At 37.1% G+C, this 25,401-nt stretch overlaps 1 protein-coding gene across 1 annotated transcript; it reads right to left on the bottom strand.

Moving 5' to 3' along the window:
- Positions 1-1,753: 1,753 nt before the first annotated feature.
- rasef (RAS and EF-hand domain containing) lies at positions 1,754-25,187 on the bottom strand. The gene is made up of 17 exons (XM_081350041.1): positions 24,673-25,187; positions 21,878-22,024; positions 17,662-17,752; positions 14,248-14,343; positions 13,868-13,945; positions 13,149-13,264; positions 11,837-11,905; positions 11,037-11,118; positions 10,748-10,803; positions 10,239-10,512; positions 7,200-7,334; positions 6,921-7,068; positions 6,754-6,835; positions 5,377-5,491; positions 4,404-4,523; positions 3,697-3,773; positions 1,754-2,744 (listed from the first exon to the last, which is right to left on the bottom strand). Exons 1-17 carry the CDS (start codon positions 24,993-24,995, stop codon positions 2,639-2,641), a joined length of 2,115 nt encoding a protein of 704 aa, XP_081206167.1. The 5' UTR covers positions 24,996-25,187; the 3' UTR covers positions 1,754-2,638.
- Positions 25,188-25,401: the final 214 nt, after the last annotated feature.

Below are 25,401 nucleotides of genomic sequence, written 5' to 3'. Positions count from 1 at the left end.
AAAAGAAAATATCATTCTCATTTCAAGCGTCTGACCTTGTGTATTCAACTAGCTCATCTAAGTCTTATTTGTATATGATCATAGGACTATGAAAAGACATGAAGGCTTTTTTTCTACCTGTGTTCAGGTGTCTCTGGACTTTCAGCTCAGGGTTGAGTTATATTAATCGATGGGTTCATGAAATATACCATAATATAAATACAACATTAATGCTTTGCTCTGATGCTGCTGTGAAAGTTGTAGTTCTCATTGTAATAAAAAAAAAAACACATCACATACAGTATGTGGAATATGTACATAATAGATAGTCATGCTTTGTGCTTTAATGTGTGTTATCATGACCAATGAACCCAGAGAACCAGTGGCCACGTTCAGTCAAACTGCTAGACAAAGCCAGTGATCACCAACTTCATTAGTTTTAAGGCAGGAAATAGCAGGTTGACTGAATTTGCCTATTATCCTGAACATCTCCTATCGTATATTGTAGTGTGGCAAAATATGGATGTCCAAACTCATTTTAATTGGCCAGAGGGTGGACCTACTTCATACAGCATTCAGAAATGTCATGCACTGGAATTTGCTGTTTATCGTTTTTGTAGCCTTGCTATTCTGTTGCATGATGGGACACCAAGATTTCAAGGGAACCCTTCGTTTCGTCATGTTTGATGGAAGTGATTTTATTTGCCAGTGGACAATTCTGTCCACAACACTGAACATTGATAGGAATGGAAATTCAAAATGCAAAATATCGCAATTTCCATGTTCTCAAATATTCAGCTTAATTAATTGCGTTTGTTAAATGTAATGTTTTTGGATCATTTTTACAAAGCCTGTCAATAACATCATATCAGGGTCATAATTTACCCCAAAATCAAAAGATTTAAAATATATATATATTAAGAAAGTATTAAGAAAATGACATGTATTAAACATTGTGAAAAGAAAAATGAAATTGTATAGTATTTCTACATCATGGCAGTGTTTGTGATCAAACAACAAAAATATTGTCTTTCATTGCTCTCATTACAGTAATGAGAATCATCATTGAGAATAATGAGAATCACAAACAAACTCAAATTAAATCATCCGGATGCATTACCGTAATGAGGATTTGGAAGGGAAATGTCCTTAATTATGAGCATAATGTCACAATGCAAAACATCTTAATGGTCCTTTAAATAGACTATGTAAAATATATATATATTTTTCTTTTTCATATGTTTTAGGATGAAATATGATCTGAAAAAAGTGAAATTCACCCCTTTGGATGACAGTATAGAGTTGACTGGCCTGGTTATTTCTTTACACTGATTAAAACAAAACAAAAAACCCAGATGATTCTTACATAACATGGCTTGACATAAAACCAACCCATTGCCCTTTAAAAAAAAAAACATAATTATACATCAAAACAAGAAAATATGCAAATGACCTGAACATCTGGAAAATGCGTGTTCAACTTTTTTCTTTCGAGGTTTGAAATCTTTTCAGTGTTTGGTGATTTCATAGCGTATGTGAAATGTGTTTTGTTTGCATGTTTAGCAGCATTATTATAAATGTTTCAGTTTTAAACAGTCTGTCACTTAATTCCAAAAATACAACTCTGGGAGTATATGTATATATAAAAAAAAAATCAGTTCCCAGATTCACTGGGAATCGCCTTATTAAATTTGTAAAGTGATTTTTGATTGTTTATATGTTCAAAAAAATGGAATTGTTTTATATGTTAGTACTGCCACAATAAAACTGGAGTGAAAACATTGTAGTCTTTATTTTTGCTTATTAAGATTTCAAATTTAAACCAACATTCACTCAATTATAAATGCAAATTAAATACAGTGAAATAAGAATTACAGATAAGACATTAGCATGTCATTCATATAATTGTGAATACATTTAACATAAAATAAATGTTTTTTTTAAGTGTGCACTGTATATTACACAATATAATGTTACATATATGAGCTGTGCTCTTGAGAAATTCATATAACAATGATAGTATAAAGATAAAAGCTTTCACAAAAGCTTGTCAATCTGTTTTAAAATGGGTTCAGCATTGAGCAAGTTAAGGAAGAAAAAAAAAACATTTTTAAATGTATTTTTTATAATTTAAAGCTACAAGCCAAAAGTGAAGGCTTTGGATCAGGCATTAACTTCCAGTTCTGTTAAAAAACTTGTGTCATTTTTCATACACTTCCTAGAACTTAAACAGAACTTTTCACATTATCTCAACTTTCACATATTACCACTCACACACACACTTACAGAACTACTATGATATATTCCTTCTCTCTTAGCTAAAGGAAGTTTTCATGAAATAAATAAAGGCAAAGTGCAGTGTACTAAATTCCTGACTGATAACTTCATAAGCTACTAATAATCGTCTGTAATATAAAAGCTGTGAAACGCAGGGCTGTTAAAGGCAACCCGTGACTCAAAGCTATGAGACAGTCCTGAGGACAATACTTGAACACATTTAGCACAGTGAAAACAACTTGGACAATCGCAAACCGGCATCTCCCATGTAATGTGACTTGAATAAATAGTTGAATGATTAAATATTTGATTAGCTCTATGCCGAAGCCTCGCGTCGTACCTGCACACGGGCTGTCGCCGGGTCATGTGACGTGGACACGCATCAGCCCATGCAGCAGTTTGGGCTTGGCATCTTTTTGTTATGGTTTGCAGACAGTTTGGCCACTGACACGGGCTTCTTGAACTCATCAGCATGCTTGGTCACCTCTCTAAAGTGCAGGGAAGAGAAAACATTTAGCCTATTAAGTCTTGACTTTTAAATGTAATATTAGGCTAATATGCAAGTATAATGCTGGGAAGTGAATTTGGTTTGGTAACAGTGGAGCTGGCCGATAAATCAAAAATTATATATATATTATATATATATATATATATATATATATATATATATATATATACATTCTAGCATATGTTTTAACTTGTTTTCATTTCGATTATATTTAAAGTTCAATGAAATCCACTGTTCAGTAAATGCATGATGCTTGCAAAGTCTATGAGTAACTGTGTTAAATGATCATGATCTCAAGAATGAGCAAAATAATCATGTTTATGATTTTTGCCATAATCGGGCAGCCCTAGGTTCTCGTTTTCGGATGTGACCTGTATACTGAAATTTCCTGCAAAACATTACACAAGAAGGCTTGACTGTGAGAATAATGTGTTTTTATTCACTTCACAAGCGTTCATCAATGCGTTATGCACAGATTATTAAACTCAATAAACCTCAATCTGCTGCCCTCTTGTGTTGAAAGCGCTTTATGGGTGAATCTCAGAAAACCTATCAAGAATATGTCTCCAAAATATTATTTGTACGTTTTTCCTGCATTTTATTATATGAATTGTATCACTGCTTTACACATTTATTTTTTCAATTGAATCAAATTAAATTACTGTCATGAAAATACAAAAACAAATAATCAGTTCAATAAACTGTCTTTGGGGGGAAATATGTATGCATTTTTTATTTTATTTTTTTCAACTTGGTCTTTTGAATTCAGGGAGAAATGTGATTTGGAAATTTTTTTGTAAAAATGCACCTTTCAACTTTAGTCTATTTGGGTATCATTTTTGGGAGTGAGATGTTGACTTTAAAATGTATACCAGACAGAAGTATTGTATGTACAGAATGTGTCTTCATTTTGAATCGTGGACTGGGCTTACCGGGCTAAATGAAGAACAGCCTCAATGATGTTGGATCCATCCTTTGCACTCGTCTCGCAGAATAAGGCACTGTATGTCTGAACGGAGAGAGCAGCCACAGTTACACTTACACTTACAGCAATAAAAACGTTAAATTAAACATAAAATTTCAGTGTTTATTTTTTTTTCCCCAAACTCTATTGTTTACCCCCAGAACACTCGGAATATATGATACGTCACAGTGGATAATTCTGTGATACTTTTGCGTCTTTTTGATGCTGGTCGCCATTCACTGCCATTATGTGGACGAGTTTGAGCAGGAATTTTTTTTTAAATTCTTCTTTTATGGTCCATTAGAACAAAACCAGTGTGAGTAAATTATGATTTAATTTTCATTTTAGGGTGAACTATCCCTTTAAGTTAAAAAAGTCCAGTCTTCTGAAGCCTATGGTAGTTTATTGTCTATGATAGACTATTTTTATGGTGTGTTCATGGTGTTTTGTGTCCATTTTGCCGCTTGAAAGTTTCAGTCTCAGTTCATGGTAAACTGCATGGAAAAGAACAGCCAGCTGTGTGTTTTTCTTTTGTGTTTCAGGGGAAAATCAAAGTCAAACAGTATGAAAGTATGAGGGTGAGTAAATAATGATCATTTTCATTTTTGGGTGAACTATCCGTGTAAAAAACCGAAAGCAATGGTAAATCATAGTGAATAATGTCCGGGTACGAACCATGGCCAGTTTCTCTCCGTAGCTGGTTGGAATACAGGTGACTCCATCCAGAAGAGCTTCCTTTCTCAGGTCTGTCTTATTCCCAACAAGCATGATGGGAATGTCATCCTGGGACACATCCTGCATCAGAAATGAATATCAATCAGTATCTTCTTCAATCTAACCCAGCAACATTCCATATATCAGTATCTTTTAACTTTAGGTGTATATTTAAAATGTCAAATCATCGAAAACTTCAGGGTACATTCAACTTTAGAATCAAAAGATCAAGAAAAATCTATTTAGACATGTTCAGAAGATTCCTCACCAAGAACATTTATGGAAACAAAGCTATAAAAACGCTTCATTCAGAAATCACATGAACACATTTGCATAGGACTGTTCAGTAACTAGGCTTGTCCCAATGAACAACAGTCTTAAAGGGACAGATCGCAAAAAAAAAAAAAAAAAAAGTCATAATTTTCTCACTATCATGTAATTCTAAAACCGTAAGACTTTTGTTCATATTCGGAACAGCATGCTTGCTTGATGCACAAGAACCAATGAGGCTCATTCTCTTGTGTTACGCAGCATTTTGTGCTTCGGCAAGAACCAATGAGGTTTGTTTTTGTACATGAAGCAAGTACAGTTGAGCTTATGTTTATGTTTTTATGTAAATAAAAGTCTAAATTAAATGTTCATCATATAAAGTGATCGAGTCTCTTCAGAAGACTTGGATTAAACTGCTTGATTCATAAGATAAGATTTCATTTAAAATATCTTTGTGTTTTGAAGATAAATGAAAGTCTTATGGGTTTGGAACAGAGAGAATAAAAATTCTACAGTCGCACCAGGTACAAACAGTGCATTTAATTCCTAGAGTTTGGAAAGTGGTCAAGGCAACTCAATTTTGTATGAAACCTTAACTAACATTATAAGTTTACAACTACTGTACAAGAAAAATATGCTAAACAGGACAGCGTTGAGTAAATACCTCAATGATGTCGACCCATTCGCGCACATTTAGAAAGCTCTTCTCGCAAGTGACGTCATACAGTAGAAGGACCCCATCGGCTCTCCTGAAGTAAGACTTAGCAATGCTCCGAAACCTGTAAAAAGGACACCAGAATAATTAAACTTTAGCCATAATCATACTTCAGTTTTAACATGAACGTGTAACCAGTCCTACTAGAACTGTTCCGAACGGGATTCAAACCGGAGTCTCAGGCGTGGGGGACGGGTGTGCTAACAAGGACGCTACAGACCACAGACTCTAACATCAGTCGCTAGCGCGCCTCTTGCACAGCTCTTACTGGCCTACCTCTGTTACATATGCTAGGGTATGCATATCGTAATATCATATTAAGTAATATCATATTAATTATTGTATTTATTGAAAAACTAGAAATCTCAGGAGGTAATTCAAGTATGAAGAATCCTGGGTCTAGAAGAACAGGTCGATTAGTTTAGAGTTTATAGCTGTGACACGCCAAGTCAACTGTCGGTTTTTGTGATGTGTTTTGCAACAAGTTTATTGAGTATATATTGAATTTCCATTGGGCAGTCGGTGAGAAAGATCACTCTGATTGGCAGTTCAGCTTAGATGTGCACAAAAAGAAAAGGAATAGTCAAGAGTGCACACAGAGTCTATTCATCATCTACCATGACATGGTCGTCTGGAATGAAGAAAGTGAAGACCAGCTGACAACACGATTCATATTGTCAAAATGGTAAGCAACCACTGCCTTGTTTATGGTTTATATATCTGCAGTCCTTGGTTACCCATTTCGAATCACGAACAGGGCTTGACATTAACTTTTTTTTCGATACCATGGGCAAAAACTGCCATATAGATATTTGTAATATTATCTCATAATTTGGCAGATGGTATATTAGGCTGCTGTCACTTTAAGACCTGACGCATTATGCGTTTGTTCACTTAAAACATAACTGACTGTGTTTACGTGAATACTCGCCGGCATTTTTAATTATTTTGTGTGTATTTTAATTTTTAAGCGCAATAAGCGATATATTCTTTTCTTAATGTGCGCAAACTTTGGGTGTGGGCACAAAATCTGTGGAAATGAGTACAATTATGTGCAATGCGTGCAATCCCATGCCGAAATTCAAGCCCTGTAACACCAATATTTCCTCTCACACAGGTGAAGAATGTGCGTTCTACTTCGCTGTAGTCTTTGCAGTGTGTTCAAGCACAGAACCAGACAAAGGTGACACGAAATGGCATCACAGTCGGCTTGTGTCACCGCTAGTTCTATGATGTCGGTTTGGTGCGTCACAACCTTTAGAGTTTATACGAAGGGGGACAGATATGTTTTGGGCTTCAACTTGATTTTGGGCACTGGGATCTTACCTTTCCTGTCCAGCTGTGTCCCATAACTGCAGCACTGTTGGAACACCGTCCACCACCAAAGTTTTCATCTGGAAATCAACCCCTGCAGGAAAAAGACACATTGTTTCACAATATTTGTGACAGTTAAAGATTAAATTTAAGTGCAGTTAAGCGTTAGAAAGTCTTACCCAGTGTGGCACTAGTGTTGCCTTTGAACTCGTTCTTACAGAGACGAAGGAGGAAACTAGACTTTCCCACAGCGGCGTCTCCTGCCAGCACAATCCTGTAAGCCTTCTCGGATGGAGGCTGAGTCACTGCAAAATCATCCTGCTCTCTCTGCACAGATGCACACACATTTGGGCTTTAGACTTTGAGTCTCGGGACTGGGATTTGTTTGAGTTCAGGATTTAGAATGCCGTGGGTCAAATTTAAGCCTTTATGATACTTCTGGCAGGTGAATCCAGTACCTCGGTGAAGATGGCAGAGAGGCATTTCTTCCCGGAAGCAGTAACTTCATCTTTCTGAGCAGGCTTTGACAGAGTCCAGCTCAGAACGGATTCGCTGTCCGACCCAATCGCAGCCTCTTCTTGCACTTCCACAACCTGAGCGAACAGCATATTTTAAAACAGGAATCTGACTGATCCAGAAATGACAGCAAGTTAAGAACACACAGGGAGAAGCCTTTGATTTATTCATTAGCTGTTCATACTTAGTATGCTTGGTTGACATTTTTATTCTCAAAAAGTTTTTATTATTGAGTCAATGTTTATTTTTTATTTTTTTATGTATTACGTAAAAATGTTATCATATAATAATCAGAATCATTCAGAACAATTACCTGAAGAATGAATCTGACTGTTGGAAAATGAAGATTTATAACCACAACAGCGTGTGGGACTGTTTCTATTTATTTCATCAGATTAAGAATAAAAAAAAATTATAACAACAGCAGATTTAGCAAATAAACAAGCAAATATTGCTTGTCAGGGATCATTTTTGAGTTGATTGGACTGTGGTTTTGTATGAATATGCACCAGTGAATCAGTCACAATAAGACCTGGAACGTGTCAAAAGTCTCTAGCTTTTTGAGTGGTTTTAAAATTCTATTATTCTCCTTCACTACGACATTCATGACATTCTACCCTTGTGAAAAATAAGTGTGCTTAATAATATTCACTATTTATTAACATGCCACTGTAATTTTCCGGCTTTCCGTGTTTTCAATGTTATATGGTAGGGGCGGTCTCTTCTGAAAGAGTTCTGAATCTCCTGATCAAAACACAGGAGGACAAAAGCAGAAACAAGCGATAGCATATGTAAGCAGATGCATATGTAAAATAACACGATCATCAACATTGAAAAGCATTTAAATCAAAACTGCCTAATGTTACTGAATAAATTGTCGACCCAGGACGAGCTATAGGACTGTGAAGCTTTGGGGGTGTTTATGGACTCGATATACTCCATCTATGTTTTGATCATCATTCTGAATCCCATCCAGACGTAGTAGCTCAAAATGTTGCTTTTTTTATTAAACTTACCCACGTTCAAGTGTTAGAATGCAAAAGAATGCATTAAGCTAATGCATTAATAAAAAAATTTTAAAGCAGAGTTCAATGTGCACTTTAATGTACTTCAAATCTTAAAAGCATATTTTCAAAAAACACCTTTCAAATATTATATTAAAAAGTTACAAAATGTATTTTTTTCGCCGCTAGAGGTCGATAACCTCTTACATAGGCGTAGATTGATGACGCAGTGAATAAGTGGAATCATGGAACTTGTCGTCATGCCGATGGATCTAATCATGTTTATGGGAAATAATGGTTATGGATGAGTGAATACATTCATGTTTTTTAACATAATGAGAGACAGATATCAACGCCACAATGCAAGTCCCGCAGATATAAAGGAATAAGGACATTTCATTCTACCAAACTACGGCGTGACGCTAGACGTTACACAGTTGTCCACGTCTGTCACCATGGTTACTATGGCAGTACGAGCGGAAACCAGGGATAACGCGGATATTACGTCATTGACAGGCGACAAGTGACAAGGGATGGGCACTATTTATAATTGTGAATTTCTCAGAATTTACAAATTCTTGGAAATATTTAGAATAATGTAAGTAAACAATTGAAATAAATATAGGTAACACTTTATTTTACAGTGTCCTTGTTACATATGTTACATTTACCATAGTAATAACAGTAAATTATGCATAATTACATGCAACTAACCCTAAACCAAATCCTAATCCTACCCTAACCCTATAGTAAGTACATGTAGTTGCTTAATATTACTCAGTACTTAAATATATTGCACTGTAACAATGACACCTTAAAATAAAGTGTACTGTATCTGAAATAGATAACACTGTGCAAGTGGTTTTGGATATTTTGATAAAAAATTCTTACATATTGTACCTTAAATTAAATAAAAGGCCACTTAAGTGTACTTAAATAGAGTACATATTCATGACTGTTTCTTAACGCACTTAAGTACACTTAAATTGAAAGTTTTATATTTAACAACTTTTTAAAAGCCTAAATGCAATCTGTTCATCATATAAAGCGATCAAATCTCTTTAGAAAATTTGGACTAAGTCCACTCAATTCATATAGCTTAGTTTTACAATCTCTTCATGAACTTTTTGAAGCGTCAAAGTGGTAGTTGCGTAGCTGTCAATGGAGGGACAGAAATCTTTCAGATCTCATTAAAAATATCTTCATTTGTGTTCCGAAGATGAACGAAAGTCTTACAGGTTTGGAGTGACATAAGGGGGAGTAAATTTTTTGGGTGAACTAACCCGTTAAAGTGAAGGCCAGATTGTTTCAGGGACTCTGTCACAAGTACATTCTTTTTGAGTTTTTTATTTTTACTTTTGCTATATTTCCACACTTAAAACATTGCTTTAGTAATCCTCTTGTGCCATTGTCGTCTTTTGTGCAAAGAAATAAGTCTCCTGACAATTCTCTCCCAAGTGGTTCCACTGCTGTCAGCATTAAGTCTGAGAATGATTCAAGGGCATACTGTATACAGTACCGCTTGTGATGGTCAAGAAATTACACCTCTTAAAATGTTTTGGTTCAGCCTACTTATCTACTGTAAAAAAATAAAATAAAAAAATTGTCTTTTAAAAGTGCTAAATTGCAACTTCATCATTACAGATATGCAATTATAAATAAATAAATTTAAATACATGACATACAAATGTCAATAGACATCAAAGTATATTTTAGTTTACCATAAATCCTTGTCAGTACATTTAGCAGTACGCTTAACTATGCCAGAGGCTTAACTATGTCAGAATACATGTTATTTGCAGTTAACATGCAACTAAGTATCTGAAACCATTACATTCAGTTCATACTTAAGTATATTCTTTTAAAGTATATTATTTCCGTAATCTCTTTTTAAAAGTATGTACTTCTAATAGTGCATGATGGAGAACATAGTGTTTGAATGGTTGGTTGGCTGACCAACATTTACTGACATCATACCTCTGTATCCGATGTGTCTCCAGACTCAGTGGTGATGTTGTCCTCTGCTTGGAAGTTCAGGAGAAGGTTCAAGGAAGATCTCCCATGCTCATAATCGTAGCCCATATTTGAGCGCAGGGTAGACATGCCGCTGTCGGGGAGGCTGTCTTCCTCAAAGCTGCGTCTGCGCATGGGGTCACACAGCGCCAGGGCCAGAGCCTCACAGCTCAGCCTGCGACCCTCCATCAGCCGAAAATGAGGACCATAGTCCTCGTCCGCACATGTGTTACAGCATCTAAGCAAGTTTTCATTGTGACAACATTGTGACACAGTTATAAGAATCTATATTTGCATTTCCTAAATGCACAAAACAAAGAATGTTTGTGCTGAATTAATGCAGTGGTTTAATACTAAGGTTTAGGGTTTAGAATGTGTGATCAATATCAATACATTGCAAAAGGGTTCTACATATTACAGCATGTAGTAAAAAACTCTAATGTTATCTGCAAATATCTATGCAAATATCTTACCGATCAAAATTAGAGGAATTCTTTCTGTAAACTCCAGGTGAGAGTCCACTAACACGCTGTAAAAAAAAAAAAAATGTCTAGAAAAAAAATCATTCTGTCCTAGTAGATAAGCAGAAATGTAAATACAGTTGACTTGAACCCTAATCCATGCCTCTTAAAAAAACACACACAGCCATCAAAGCATTACCCTGTTCAACAAGCATTGCTCTCAAATAGCTTAATCTATTTTACAACATCATTTACTTTAAAGAAAGGCTCTAGACACAAGGGGTTTAGGAGACTTTCTTACCTGAGACTTACTCTTACTCTGACTGTTCTCCAAGGCCGTACGTAAACTGTCATTACTGTCATGAAGCTTTCTGTTTGCAGCCCTGGATATGGAAAACAATAACAACAGAAACAATAAAGCAACAAACCAAAACTAAACAAAATATACTTGACCAAGAACTAACTTCACAACTTTACTAAAATCAAGTCCCACATTTTTTCTTGTTCAAGAAGCTGTTTCACTCGAATATACATCACAATAGGGAAGAAAAGACTATCACAAATACAAAGTTCTGTCATGAAACTCTAGATGGTGCAGATGATATGTCCTTAACACATCATTCTCTATAGAGCACAGCTGATTGGTTGAAGTGGAGCCAATGAGCTCACATGCTCAACCTTCATATACTGTATTTAGTCAGCATTTGCCTTAGCAGTGCAGTGTGCTTTCAGAAACCATTTTTTTGGCCGGGCTGTGTATATCAACATTGTCATACCCATTACCATGCCAAACACTCCAAGAGTTGTAATGACAGAACTTCCGTTTCATGCGGACTTTAAAGATGTTTGGGAGAGCAATTAAAAGATTAAAGACACGTAAATATTACATTAATTTGACTAATTTAACTTTTTTACTAGCTGAACTGCATCTCCACTCCGCTTGTTTTCTATTGTCACAAAGAACCTGCAAGTGAATCCCAAAAGTGGCTTAGAAACAGCTTTAAATGTTTAACAGCTTCTGCTGTTAGCCTGACATGTTTCTAGCTGTGCTGGAGCGTCATTGATAGCAGTTTCATGTAGTGCTGTGTGTGTTCAACTCACTGAAGCACCTCGATCTGTCTCTCCAGGTTATCTCTCTCCTCAGAAAAGCACTTCATAAGAGCCTCATCTCTGCACACAAATCAACAAACTTTAATACTTATTACATAGAGTCATTGGAACATTTATTTTATTTATGAAAATTAAAAAAAAAAATCTGGGATGACCTTTATGTTTGGTTAAGTTTGAAATATGTAATATCAATATAAAATATTTGTCTTTTTCTTTGAATTATGATCATGAATTTTTGGTGAACAATATTGTGCTGTTGGCCAATTACTTCATACACAAACTTCACACCCACTTTCTTACTTTTCCATAAAGATTAATTGATTTCTTCAAATTTTTAAGACTCGTGCGTAACAAAAAAGCCCTTAAATTATATAATCTTCTGAATGTATTTTTTGATGATAACCCCCTTGTGTAATATTTTATTTATTACTTAATTTCCGTTTTGTTCTTTACGTTTCTTTAGGTTTATGGTGTTTATCTATACTGTTTGCTGCTATTTGGACTTTTTTGAAATGTAATAAGATTTGTATTTTGAGGTTTGTTTGGTATTTTGTATGTTTCTTTAAGTAATAAAAAAAAGAAACTTTACTACTTATGAGGTTATTTATGTAACTTATTTGAGGTTTGTTCAAATTCGTGTGTACACAGTAAGAACAAACAAAAGAAATGGTAATGGCTGCCTTAGCAAACACCACTTCTTAATTTTATACTGTAAAACAAATTGCAACTGTTATCTTAAGGAGCTTTTTCTACCATTCAGGTCTGGCTGTTTCGTTGGTTTAACCTAATGTAGTCAGGTTGATTCAGTCATTCAATATTTGGGTTACCTGACAACGTTTTTTACACTGTAATACTCCTTATGATAACGCTGGGACACTCACACACAAGTAAACTGCGCTCTGTTTTGTCGTTACTAGGTGACAAGGTTCAGACATTCCTGTGCAGTGTAATGTGTGACACCAGGATATCCTGCTCTGACGATTTCAGCACTGCAAACAGTCACAAAACCAGTTTCCAGCTGCTCATGCGGGGGAATGATTATGTTCTTTCATTATTGACACTGACATTTCCAATAGGGAGGGTTAGAATCAGAAGAGATAGTCTGGGTTACTTCAGAATACATATTTGATGGGGTTCTTAAAAATTCCTGGTCTGAAGATCAGAATCCAAAGGGTTCAATACGTATACATCAATAACTAAGTCAAATGTGAATGCTGAGATGCCACCACCACACACACACACACACACAGAGAGAGAGAGAGAGAGAGAGAGAGAGAGAGAGAGAGAGAGAGATGCTCAGTACCGTTCAAAGTTGATGCTTTGGTCTGTGAGATCACTCTTCAGAGAGTCCAGCTCACTCTGCAAGAACGCAACATTAGTGTGGGACTCCAAAAGCTCCTGTTTCAACTTCTGGTTTTGCTGAAAAAGAGAAACAAGACAAAAACACATTATATAATATCATACATAACTTTTGTTAAGATTCGAAGTAGGAAAGCTTGTTTATCAGCACGGAATAAAACTATTTAAAAGATAAGTGCGACTTTTTATCTCACAATTGGAAGTTTACATCTCAGTATTCAGAATTGTGAAATATAAAATCCGAATTGTGAGATAAAAAAAAAAGTCTGAAATGCGAGATATAAACCAGCAATTGTGAGAAATAAAGTCTGAATTACGAGATCTAAACTGAAATATTTCTGGTGTTTTTTCTCGCAATTGCCATATCTCGCAATTCTGACTTCTTTTCTCAGAATTGTGAGATATAAAGTCGCAATTGCGTGTTATAAAGTCCAATTCTGAGGAAAAAATAGAGACTTTTTTAACTTGCAATTGTGAGTTTATATCACGCAATTCTGACTTTATAACTCGCAATTGCAAGTTTATATCACGCAATTCTGAATTGTGAGATGTAAACTCGCAATTGCAAGAAAATAAGTCAGAATTGTGAGACAAAAAGTCGCAATTACCTTTTTTATGTTTTATTCTGTGGTGGAAACAAGCTTTGATAAATAGGAGCCATACCAGCATTAGCTCATTGTTCTGTCGTTTCAGTGCTGAGGTTTCCTCTTTGAGGCTGGTACTCCTGTTCTGGTTTTCGATCTAAAAAAATCAAAAATCTTGTCTACAGATTTTTTCAAAGCAGCATCACAGAAATGAACAGGAAAATAACAGTGTTAATGCTGCAGTTTCATCAAATTCATTTTCAGCTATAAGCAGCTCTACAGAAGACAATGGAGTCATTTCCCAGCTTAATTCAGTCTTCAGTTCTCATCTGATAGTGTCAGTGCAGTTAAATCGGTTATATAACTCAATATTAATTGTCTATTAAACCCCAACTTTTTTGAAACCAACTTTTATACAGCTAAAACTATATAAGCCTGCTGTTAGTAGGAGTCAGTCACCATCTGCAGAGTCTGTATCTTCTGCTGAAGTTCACATATCTGAGACTCGTACTGGTGTTTCATGCTGCTCAGAGTCGTCTCTGCTTTTTTAGACTCCTGGGGGAAAATGACAGAAACCATATGCTGGGGTTAAAAATAATACAATGTTATAACATAAGGACAAAAAAATTATACACCGAGTAAAATGTGTTGGATTGGAAAAAACTAAAGACATTACTAAAGTAAAACCTTAAATCAAGACAATTAAGGGAACAAAAGGCTGCAGAATGCATTCATAGGTACAAATGCTTGTCTCTTTTTACAGGAACTTGAACAGGTGCAATTGAACAAACAGTCAGTTCATTTTACATTACATAACGTGAGAAGTCGCGGAACACGGCTCTAAGATAAGGAACAAGAACAAACACAGGACTGTCGAAGATTGTCTGCTCTAAAATGTGACGTCGTGGATAAATTAAGCCTTGAAAGTGATCCAAGACACTCACATGATTTGGCTGGAACCCAGATCACAGCAAACACCTGTACCAATTCCTTTAGAGCTGTGTATGTCAACTCCTAACTCACAATAAACAGAGTGCTGTATCCATAGAAATAATACAAATACCAACACTAAAATTGTAATTGATTATATATTACTTCAATGCTTGATTACAGTGACGATGGAAAAGAAAATGCAGAATATTTCTGGACTATAGATAAGGGTTGCTTGCAAAAAACATTCAAATGTTTGGTAACATACCAGCCTAATCAGTTCCTTTAAGATAAGCGATCATTACAAATCAACATTTAAAAATGAAAAGGAACCATTATTTTGATCATTTTAAGTTATATATTATATTAGAATTAGTGCTGTCAATTCAATTAATTGTGATTAATTGCATCTAACATAAAAGTTTGTGTATATATAATATATGTGTGTGTGTGTAATAATAATGTGTGTGTATATATATATATAATGTATAATGTATCCGTGCGTGTGTGTGTGTGTGTGTGTGTGTGTGTGTGTGTTTATATACATACACACTTCAATATATTCTTATTTTCACATATCAAATATAATTTTTTTTTTGTCTGTTCTGGGTTTGTTGGGGTGAGACTGAAAATGTAAAAAGAGAAAAGGCTGGTGGCGCCAACGGAGAAGCTTCGGGAGCATAAAAGGAGGAGCGACGACAGTGAAGGACGAGAGAGGACCAGGCCTGGATTTTGCATTGTGTTTTGTTTATGTGTGTGCGGCAGTCGTCTGTGCGGGGCTGCCTCTTTACTTTCGTTTTATGTTTGTTTATTTATTAAAGTGTGTTTGAAACGTTAGCCAGTTCCCACCTTCTTCTTCCCTGATCCCTTAAAGGTCCCGTTCTGCGTGATCCCATGTTTCAAACTTTAGTTAGTGTGTAATGTTGCTGTTAGAGCATAAATAATATCTGTAAAATTATAAAGCTCAAAGTTCAATGCCAAGCGAGATATTTTATTTAACAGAAGTTGACTACAAAAAACGGCTCGATTGGACTACATCCCTCTACTTCCTTCATTAGTGACATCACCAGAACCGTTTCTTGACTAACCTCCGCCCACAGGAATGCTCCCTCAACTCTACTGGCTACTTGCGCACTTCTTATAACTTAGGCTACTGTGTTTACTCAGCTCTTACGGTGATTTTCTGAAGTAAAACTGACGCTTCATCTTTTGTGTGATGTACAATAAACTTTATTATACTCATCAGTACATGTTTGATGATCATCATTCAGACAGCAGACTTGTAGGCTATTAATAAATAATGGATACATAGCCTACAAGCAGATGACAAATACGTTATAATAACCGCAATTAAACTACTAAACCATACCTGTTTCATCTCTATACAGCACTCTGACTCTGTAGGCATTATTGTCCGACTCGAAATGAACGCCGTTACTGAGAGTTTCTGATATTATCATCATTCCGTGAGATGAATTTTTCCTGACAGACTGAGCGCGAGCTCATGAAGCTCCGCCCCCTGGGTCATCCAGCAGCACCTCATTTGCATTCAAAGGGCACACACTGAAACAGCTTGTTTTTCTGAGCCCAAAAAAATGTCAATTTAAACATGCTGTAAAAAATGATCTGTTGGGTATTTTGAGCCAGGGCTGCCAACTTTTGAGTTTAGCTTGGAGTGAGATTATTTTTTTCGGGGGGGGGGGGGGGGGGGGGGGTGTCAAAACAAATATTGCATCACAATAAGTGTAATTGTGATTGTCAAAACATTTGGTAACTAAATAGAATTTTATGAAGTTTAGTGACAACATGTAGTGTTTACATTGTACAATGACTGGTAGGATACAGTTTTTATTATTGCTTGACAAAAATTTCAAGATTTCAATTCCATTCTTGTGGTTTGATTCTGATTTTGATTCAATACTGACTAATTTGGATACATGTTTATTTTAAATTAAAAAATAAATAAAATAAAAAATAAAATTTAAAAAAATAATCTCACCTAATGCTGTAAACATAGAGGGCCCAATCTGCTGGTATTATTAAAGGTTAAAAATAACAAATTAAATTAAATATAATGTAGTTTTTGTTATAATAACAATTATTTAATGACATAAGTAAAAATATAATAAATATGTAATATAGTGCTCAGCAAAATCTCCTCTCTAGCTATTTTTTCTATTCAGTTAACATGCTATGGTCATTAAATGGCTTTCCTGAGGTAAATGTAACGTTATGTGACATAATTGTTCTCCTGCTGTTATATTGACCTCTTTCAGTGGTTGAAAAACACTAATTGGTCGATATTATGAATACGTTCGGTAAGTTGTACTGCATCTTTAAATAAAAAAGTAACAGATGATCGGTTCACGTGCACTTGAACTGAGGCGCTCAGTGATCTGTCACGTCACATTTACAAGCGCCAAACGTATTTTTGTCTGAATTTCGTAATAAAATTGACGGAATGTAAGAGCTGAGAATTAGTTCAATATTAAAAGTACCTCTTTGCTCCGCAATTTTTCTGTGCGTGAGAAAATGGATGTGTGGCGTGAGAGCGTGTGAAAAGTGTCAATTGCGTGAGTCTCACGCTCAATGCGTGAGAGTTGGCAGCCCTGTTTGAGCTCAAACTTCACATACACACTCTGGGGACATCAGAGACTTATTTTACATCTTGTGAAAAGGGGCATACAACGGGACCTTTAACTTCTCTACAATCACAGTTGCTCTTGAAAATAAAAATAATTACGCCAAAAATTTAACTGATTAAATTAAAAATTAAAACTAAATTAAATAAAACTAAATCCATAAAATAATGGGAACCCCTTAAACTGTCTATAAATGAAGCACCTGACAAAACCATTTAAGGTTCTATGTAGAACCTTTTCCTTTAAAAGTATATAATACTCCTGAGGTTGGATCAGCCAGGTCTTGTGTTTGTCTCCTCACCTGTAGACGTGTGTTTCTCTCTGCAGTTTGGATGCGGTGATCCATCTCTTCCTCCATCTCACTCAACTGTATAGCCGACTGATCCTGAGCTCTGAACAAACACCCACATAACAAACATTAGTCATCACATATGTAACAATATACAATACTCTTAGTGAAATAGTTCACCCAAACTTTCTTTCTTCAGTGGAACACATAAGAAGATTATTTTTTTGAAGAATGTTGTTAACCAAAAAGGTTTGGTTATCACAGACCTCCACTGTATGGACAAAAAAATTGTTCCACAGAAGAAAGACAGTTACACAGTTTTGGAATGACATGAGGGTCAGCAAATGATGACAGAATAGTAACTACATGTAACGTGTAACACGGACACTTTAAAATAGAGTCTTATCGAATTTTCTTTTTTTAAAGTGCCCCTATTATCATGCCATATTGATGCAAGTCCGATGATGAAACATTGGAAGAACTAGTTATTGAACCCGAACCTCGCAAGGACGACTTGAGCAGGACGTTTCTCAGTGGTACGCTACTCAGTTTGATGTTCATCATGAGATGTTTTAGGTAATAGTGGCCCACAGCTGATTAGCAGAAGTATTTCAGTAAGTGTTAGATAAAATTGGATATCAGAACGAAGTCAACGATCAATGCAGAGCAGAGTAGAACACCAGATCTGGGGATCAAGAATGACACAAACACAGAAGTGCAGGTCACTCAAAGTCAGCTTTACTGTGCTCGTGTCATAGTTTAGGCTATATAGCAAGTCTAGGGTATAGGCTGAAACCAACAAATAGAAAAACAAGTCCATACAGAAAAGAAAGGAGACCGTCAGCTTCGCTGAAAGAGTCCATAGAGAGACAAACAACTCTATACCATTATACCATATGCAAAATTGACCCTTATGGATGATAACTAGCACATGCCTTACGAGCGTGTGACTAAACAGGGTGTACAAGTAATGTACACTGTAATAACGTGAGTTAGCTGGTTAGCCGGAAACTTACACAATATAAAACACAAACTACTTATTTTGGACACCCGGTAGAAAATATATAATTAAATATATAATATAATCAATAATTAATCATACTTACAGGTTGTGATTCTGAGGAGCAAGTTGGTCCAAATAAACTGAGTACTGACCCATCTTTCAAGAGAAAGCGTTTTGCGAATCCCGTGTTGAAGTCCGGTCGTCAGTAAAATGACGTTTGAGCGCTGGTCAAGTTGTTCGCAGGCGGACAACGTACAACACAGGTGGGCATTATGCAAATATATTATCTAGTGATATAGAACCGTCACGCAGTGGGATTCGAACTTGTTAAAGCGGTTCAGAGGTTCACCCTAGGTGGCTAAGGTGACTTCCGTGGTTGACTTCCTGCAGCTTGCTCCACGCTGAGGCCTGGATGATGGCTGCTGCTGAGGCTTCGCGGGAGTGCAGGACGTCGCAAGAGGATGACCTCGGCGACGAGCAGACGGTGGGTCTGGAGGACGGTTAGAGGCAGCAGCGGTCCGCTGGGGCAGGATGTGCCGGATGGCCTCCGTCTGCTTCTGGGCGGCCGAGAACTGCTGGGCAAAGCTCTCGACCGCATCGCCGAATAACCCAACCTGGGTACGAGGGGCATCCAGGAACTGATATTGGACGAAAACTTACAAGCCTTGAATGGGAGGCGTGGATTACCCTGCCAGGAGGAAGCGGATGCTGGACACAGTTGCATCGCAACGGCACGCTCCACCGCCGGGACATCCACATACCCCAATCGGCTCCGCCATCAAGGGTGGTGAGGAGGGAGGAGCTACTAGGATGGCTTCTGCCACTATACGCCGCCGTCCACTTCCTAGTGAGCTCCTCATGTGCTTCTGGAAAGAATGGTACCGGGGCGGTGTGCTGAGAACCAGCACAGCCCGCCCCGAGAGACCAATTGTCCAACTGAGAAGGTTCGAGACATGGTGGAGGGTTCCACACAGGCCTGACCTTCTCGGCGACCCGGGAAAGCATAGTCGCCCATTCTGGATCGGACTCGGGCAACGCTACACTCCCCGAAGTAGCCAAATCCTCATCTCCAGAGAACTGCAGCTCCCCCTCCGATGCTGCAAACGACATCTGTTTGTCAGGTGGAGCTCCAAAGGACACGACTGGTCGTCCATGAGAAGGACCAGCACGCTCCTTTGGAGGCTCCAACGGCGGCAGCGTTTGTGAGGCGTGAGGGACCCACGGAGATTGCCTCGGCGGGGAAGCCCTCACGGTAATCCTCAGATCACCCTGGCCAAGTGCCGAAGTAGGCCTATTCTGAGGTCCAGAATAGGCACTAGATCGGGGCATAGGCGAGGGGACTGCACCTCCCTTGAGGTAAGCGAGTCTCGATCTCAACACTGCCATAGTCATATTCCCGCAATGGGAACATGAACTATTCACAATGGATGCCTCAACGTGCTGAATGCCCAAATACGAGAGGCAGCAATTATGGCCGTCTGCTGGCGCCAGGGGATGACCGCATCCAGAAACGCACAGGCGGAATGACATCCTGAAAAGGACGCAGTGTCATGCCATTGTTGCTCTTTACAAGAAGAAAGTACTCTTTTAGTCTCTCTCAGCAGTGCTGAGGCACCCAGGGAATGGCCATGATACACAGCAGAGAGATCTGCGCCCTCACAGGGACCGCCCACCGAAATTGACACAGAAATTTGTGCTGTGAAAACAGCAGTTTGTTTGAGGTGTAATTCAGCCCGCGGCCACTCGCTGAACGCGCCAACGTTCATTGGCTTGTTCTGTAGACACTCGAAGATGATAGGGCTCCCTGAAGTGATCCCAATTACGCTGTCACGTCGACGTTACGTCAAACGTGAGCGACTGATAGGGAACACTGATCTTAAGAAAAAGGATGTTTTCACACTTGACAGGTTTGGTTTGATTGAACGAACTCTGGTGCGATTGCTCTGTTAGTGTGGCTCATTTGAATAAGTGTGAACGCTGCCACCAGAACCCTGGTGAGCACCAAACACTGAAAAAGCGGGTCTCGGTCTGCTTTCAAACGAACTCTGGAGCGGTCCAACCGAAATATCAACGCAACATGGACCAAAGACATCCAAACAAACCAAAAACAGGACGTAATGTCACAAGATGCCACCCTAAAAAGGACAGAATTATACCTCTAGAAGTTACGTAGCCCATTACAGTTTGGTACAGGTGTTGGAAATGTTGTCTTCCTACAGCAGATCTTGGTTTGTGTGTGACAGAGGAATTTTTGGCATTGTTTTGACTCCTTTACACATTTTCTAAGCTTTTTGTGAGTTCTCAGCTGGTAAAATTACCACCATATAACAAACGCATTGAACCCAGCACACAACATTGTGTTTGGGATGTTTGGTAAGTTCCGTCACAAAATATATGCCTTTTATAAAATATAAAAACCTTTTTTCGTTGTTTTTGTCTTCAGGGTTGGTCATACAAATGACAGTGTGCACACTAAGTGAACCAGGACTAAATATATAATTTTCTTTTTTAGTCCGGACCAAAAGAACCAGGAGAACCAAAGTACAAGTCTGAACAAACCCTAAAAGTAACATCACATTTAGGGCCAGATTTACTAAAATGGGCAAATTAGCGTGAGAGCGCAATCCCATAACAGCGCCGATGGGAGTGAAAGGTTCAGAGTATGATTTACTGATGTTGCGCAGATTAAAGAACACAGACGCAGCCGGATCATTTGCATAATGACCAATTCAATCTAGAAAGAGCAGCGCAAATTAGTGTCTGGTTTAAGATATGCTTTTTGGGGAGTTAAATAATGATGCAAATACCAGTAACTTGACTAGAGCAACCCTTAGTAAATCACCTTGGATGATTCATTTAAATACTCTCCGCCCATAAATTTTGCATCTGAAAGGGAAACTCCTACAAATGCATATGCAATAAGGTCAGCCACAAAAATAACTTTCCATGCCTTTCAGCTCAAAATTTTCACTGCGTGTCTTTGGTAAACACTGACAGTAGTTTTTTAACGCCAAAAGAAGGTTTGCGTTGGTGCAAGCTGTTAGAAAATGTGGCCCTTGATCTGCATGGAACTATTAAGAAACTCAAGAACCATAAACATGCAAAGATGCAGCAAAGAATTTCTGAAGAGCTCTGAAGGTTTCAACTGCACCCAGTTTCTATTAAAAACAAGGTGAAGAAAACTGGCCACAAGAGTATGTAGCCTATGTGCATGAGAGTGTGTACCTCTTTACAGCAAGTGCCAGATGTTCCATTTCAGTGTTCAGTATTCGGATCTCTTTGATAAAACTGAGGAGAACTCTTTCATACTGAGGGACCATTCTGGGCTCCGTCATACTGATGTTCTGGAACAGAGTTGATACCGGTTCAATCCTACACACATAAAAACAACACCAAGCCATTAAAACTTACATAAATGCAAATTGGAAAAGAAAGATTCATTCAGAGCATTTATTCACAGAATTTATGTAAAACTAATTGTTGGGGATCACCCAACAAAATATGACAAGCATTAAAATTATTGTGACATAATGAAAGGTCTCTGCATACACATTTATGGAAAACATCTATGCATCTTGTTGAGTTATTGAGGTTAAACCTAAAGGTTAAACTTAAGGACAATCATTTGTTTTTCAGGCAATATTCAACCCAATGAAGTCTTATAAATTTGTGCCAGGTTGTTCATAACTGCATGTTTTTGAGCCTCATGACTTTGCTGTTCTCTTTTATGAAGTAACACTTGTGGTGTCAGATGCTATGGCTGATGAGTGAAATAAGAGAGGTATTGATAGTCCACAACTAATCGATGTTCTGTCGACATTAGCTGGGCATGGCGGTGATGTGTCTCATGTCAAGCCTTTGGCTTCAACTCCACCGTCCTGACATGAACTGACATCAACCAAACAAATTCACTCATGACTTGAACAATTAAAGTTATACAATTAATAGACATGGAAAGATTTTATGATTTAGAACATCAGCTTTCACCACAAATATGAAACAAATAAAGTCTCCCTCAAACAGTTAGAATAAAACAAGGATGTTTTCAACATTTTATCAGCCGCATTTAGGGGAATAATTTCACATATTTCTACATAAATATGGAGACCTGTACATTGTGGTAAATGGGTGGCAGTGTACCTGTTTGGATATTTGCACAAGCTGATAACCAAAACTAGGTCAGATATATTTAGTTATTGTAATAGTGTATATAGTGTAATTGTCCCTTTCATTTTGATATGTGATACTTTTTTATTTTAACATTTCAGCTCAGAATAAAGATAAAGATAAATTTAATTTGTTTAGTTGCAGTCTACCAAACAGTATTTGGCAAAAGCAGTGTAGCTGCATCGCCGATTATACACTTTTAAAAATAAAGGTTATTTACTGGCATATATGGTTCAATGAAGAAACTTTAACATCAAAACTCTTAAATATATATATTTTTTTTTATTGACATTGATGGTTCCATGAAGAACCTTTAACATCCATGAAACCTTTCCATTGCACAAAAAGTTCTTTATAGTAGAACAAATGTTCTTTGGGTTATTAAAATGTTCATTACACTACATAAAAAAGATTATTTTAGGTCTTTTAGGTTCTTTTAGGATCTTATGTCATCGCAGTGAAAACCCCCTTTTGGAACCTTTGGAACCTGGTAGAATACAAACCAAACAGAGCTCTCAGATCGGAAAGATCAAACCAGTTTCACCTAGGGTAAATTTAAAACATGGTGAGATGGCGTTTAGCTATTATACCACCCGCAGCTGGAACCAGCTTCCAGAGGATGTCAGATGTCCCGTCAGTAGCTTCCTTTAAGTCCAGATTCAAACACATCACACTGTTTCTGCGCTGTACCGATCACACTGAACAGTTCTTTTATTTTTTTAATCCTCTTTTCCTTTAATGTCCCTCATATTCCTTTTAATGTAATCTTATTTCATTTTAAATGATTTCTTTTCTTTTTACTTTAATTGTAGCCTAATATTTTATATTTCTTAAGAAAGTTTTTATGATTGCTATTTTTTTTTTAATAATAATCTTTCTGTAAAGCACTTTGAATTACACTTAGTATGAAATGTGCTATATAAATAAACTTTCCTTGCCCTGTGTGCTAAAATATGTTTCGTGGGTTTTACCAGGTTTTGTGTGATGTTAGAAAAAAACGTAAGGACTTCCTTTAAGAAAATTTCCAGTAGGATATTTTAAGACTCCAATTACAAAATCCTTTAGCAAGCAAGCAATAGCCGTCTTTCACTAGGTTAACTATAGACCCAATATAGTCCGGCTATGAGTAGTCCACTTCTAGCCAAAATCACCTTGAATTTGGTTACATGTCATTTTTGCCTAAATAACTTCCGAGATATTCCATTGAGTAAGCAAAGGCAACAGTGATTACAAGGAGTTTGGTTTCATTTCTTCACTCATTTCTTTCTTTGTTATCTAATTGATGACTAGTCTATTCTTGGGCTATAGTAGACATCTATTAAATTTTCACTGACGTGACAGCCCAAATTTTGCCTTGTTTTAGCCTAGACGTCTGGGTTGTGTATGGACGGCTATTAGACTTTTAAATGCAAAATTGCTTGCAGGGAGGAATCCCACTGAAAAGTCTTATTCATTTGTACTAATATCATTAAAAGGAATGAAGAGAAAAAAACAAAAAAAACAAAAAAAAAAACAGCTGAAGGCATCATAGGGGTATAACCCTAAATATGTTATTTAAACTTCTTTTGTTAAACTCCAATGAGAAAATAATCAGAAATATTATGGAAAGCCATATTACCATAAGAAAAACATTTAGCTTTGTTAACTTGGTTTTGTGTTGTAGTCCTATTAAATAATTTCCATATAGGAACTTAGGATAAATTTTAATTATAGAGTTTTTTAGGCTATATATATATATATATATATATATATATATATATATATATATATATATATATATATATATATGAATACTGTAGACTTTTTTAACGGTAATTTGACAGCTTTATGGCACAGCCTGCCAGGTGTTTTACCTGGGGATGAACTTGAGCTGATCCCCCAGACGGGATTTAAAATCCTCCAAGGCGGCAGAAGAACTTTGCCCGGCCGGTTCGCTGCTCATCTTCTCGTCTTTCAACAAGTGTGACTCTAGAAACCCATCCATAAATTCCTCCAGATTGATCGTGCCGTCTTTGTCGGTGTCAAGTCTGGAGAAAATGTCATCTGTCTCGGTGGGTCGGACCTTCAGCTCGGAACATATTTTCACAAACTCCCATTTCTCAATGCGTCCGGAGTGATCCACATCACAGGCGTGGAAGAGCTCGAGGAGTCTCTCCTTTTGCGCGTCAGACCCCATGGCTGCTCTAGAGAGATGTTATTTAGCAAACATTATGAGTGACTTTTCAAAGTGAGTAGACCTTGTGGTATCTTGCTTGTACAATGGCAATTTCATGAGTTTGGTGAGTGGAGTAAACGCCCCTTACACAAACTGCGCTGAGTAAACAAACTCTGTCAACTTTGAGGCGTTTAGTTTGCCGCGGCTCGTCACGAGGAATTTATAAAACAGGCTTACTTAACAAATACCAGATAATAGAATATTGTTTACAGTACAAGACACTCACGTTTAGCATTTTACCCCTGGATGTCACTAATAATTGCCCGATTTATTCCACAACAACGGAATAGGCCTACCTGTCCCTTATTTAACTTACACTTTACACGAAAAGGGTTGAACACAAACAATCAAGAAAACTTGAAGAATT

This window comes from Scardinius erythrophthalmus (assembly GCF_964197995.2).
Source record: "Scardinius erythrophthalmus genome assembly, chromosome: 20".
Classification (NCBI taxonomy): domain Eukaryota; kingdom Metazoa; phylum Chordata; class Actinopteri; order Cypriniformes; family Leuciscidae; genus Scardinius; species Scardinius erythrophthalmus.
This window is presented reverse-complemented; position numbering and strand designations above follow the sequence as displayed.

Excerpts from the sequence above, each read along its gene's own strand:
- rasef (XM_081350041.1), bottom strand. The coding sequence starts at position 24,995 with ATGGGGTCTGACGCGCAAAAGGAGAGACTCCTCGAGCTCTTCCACGCC. Across the intron at positions 17,753-21,877 it reads CTGGCACTTGCTGTAAAGAG|AGCTCAGGATCAGTCGGCTA; the intron begins GTACACACTCTC and ends GTGTTTGTTCAG. Across the intron at positions 10,513-10,747 it reads AATTCCTCTAATTTTGATCG|ATGCTGTAACACATGTGCGG; the intron begins GTAAGATATTTG and ends AAACTTGCTTAG.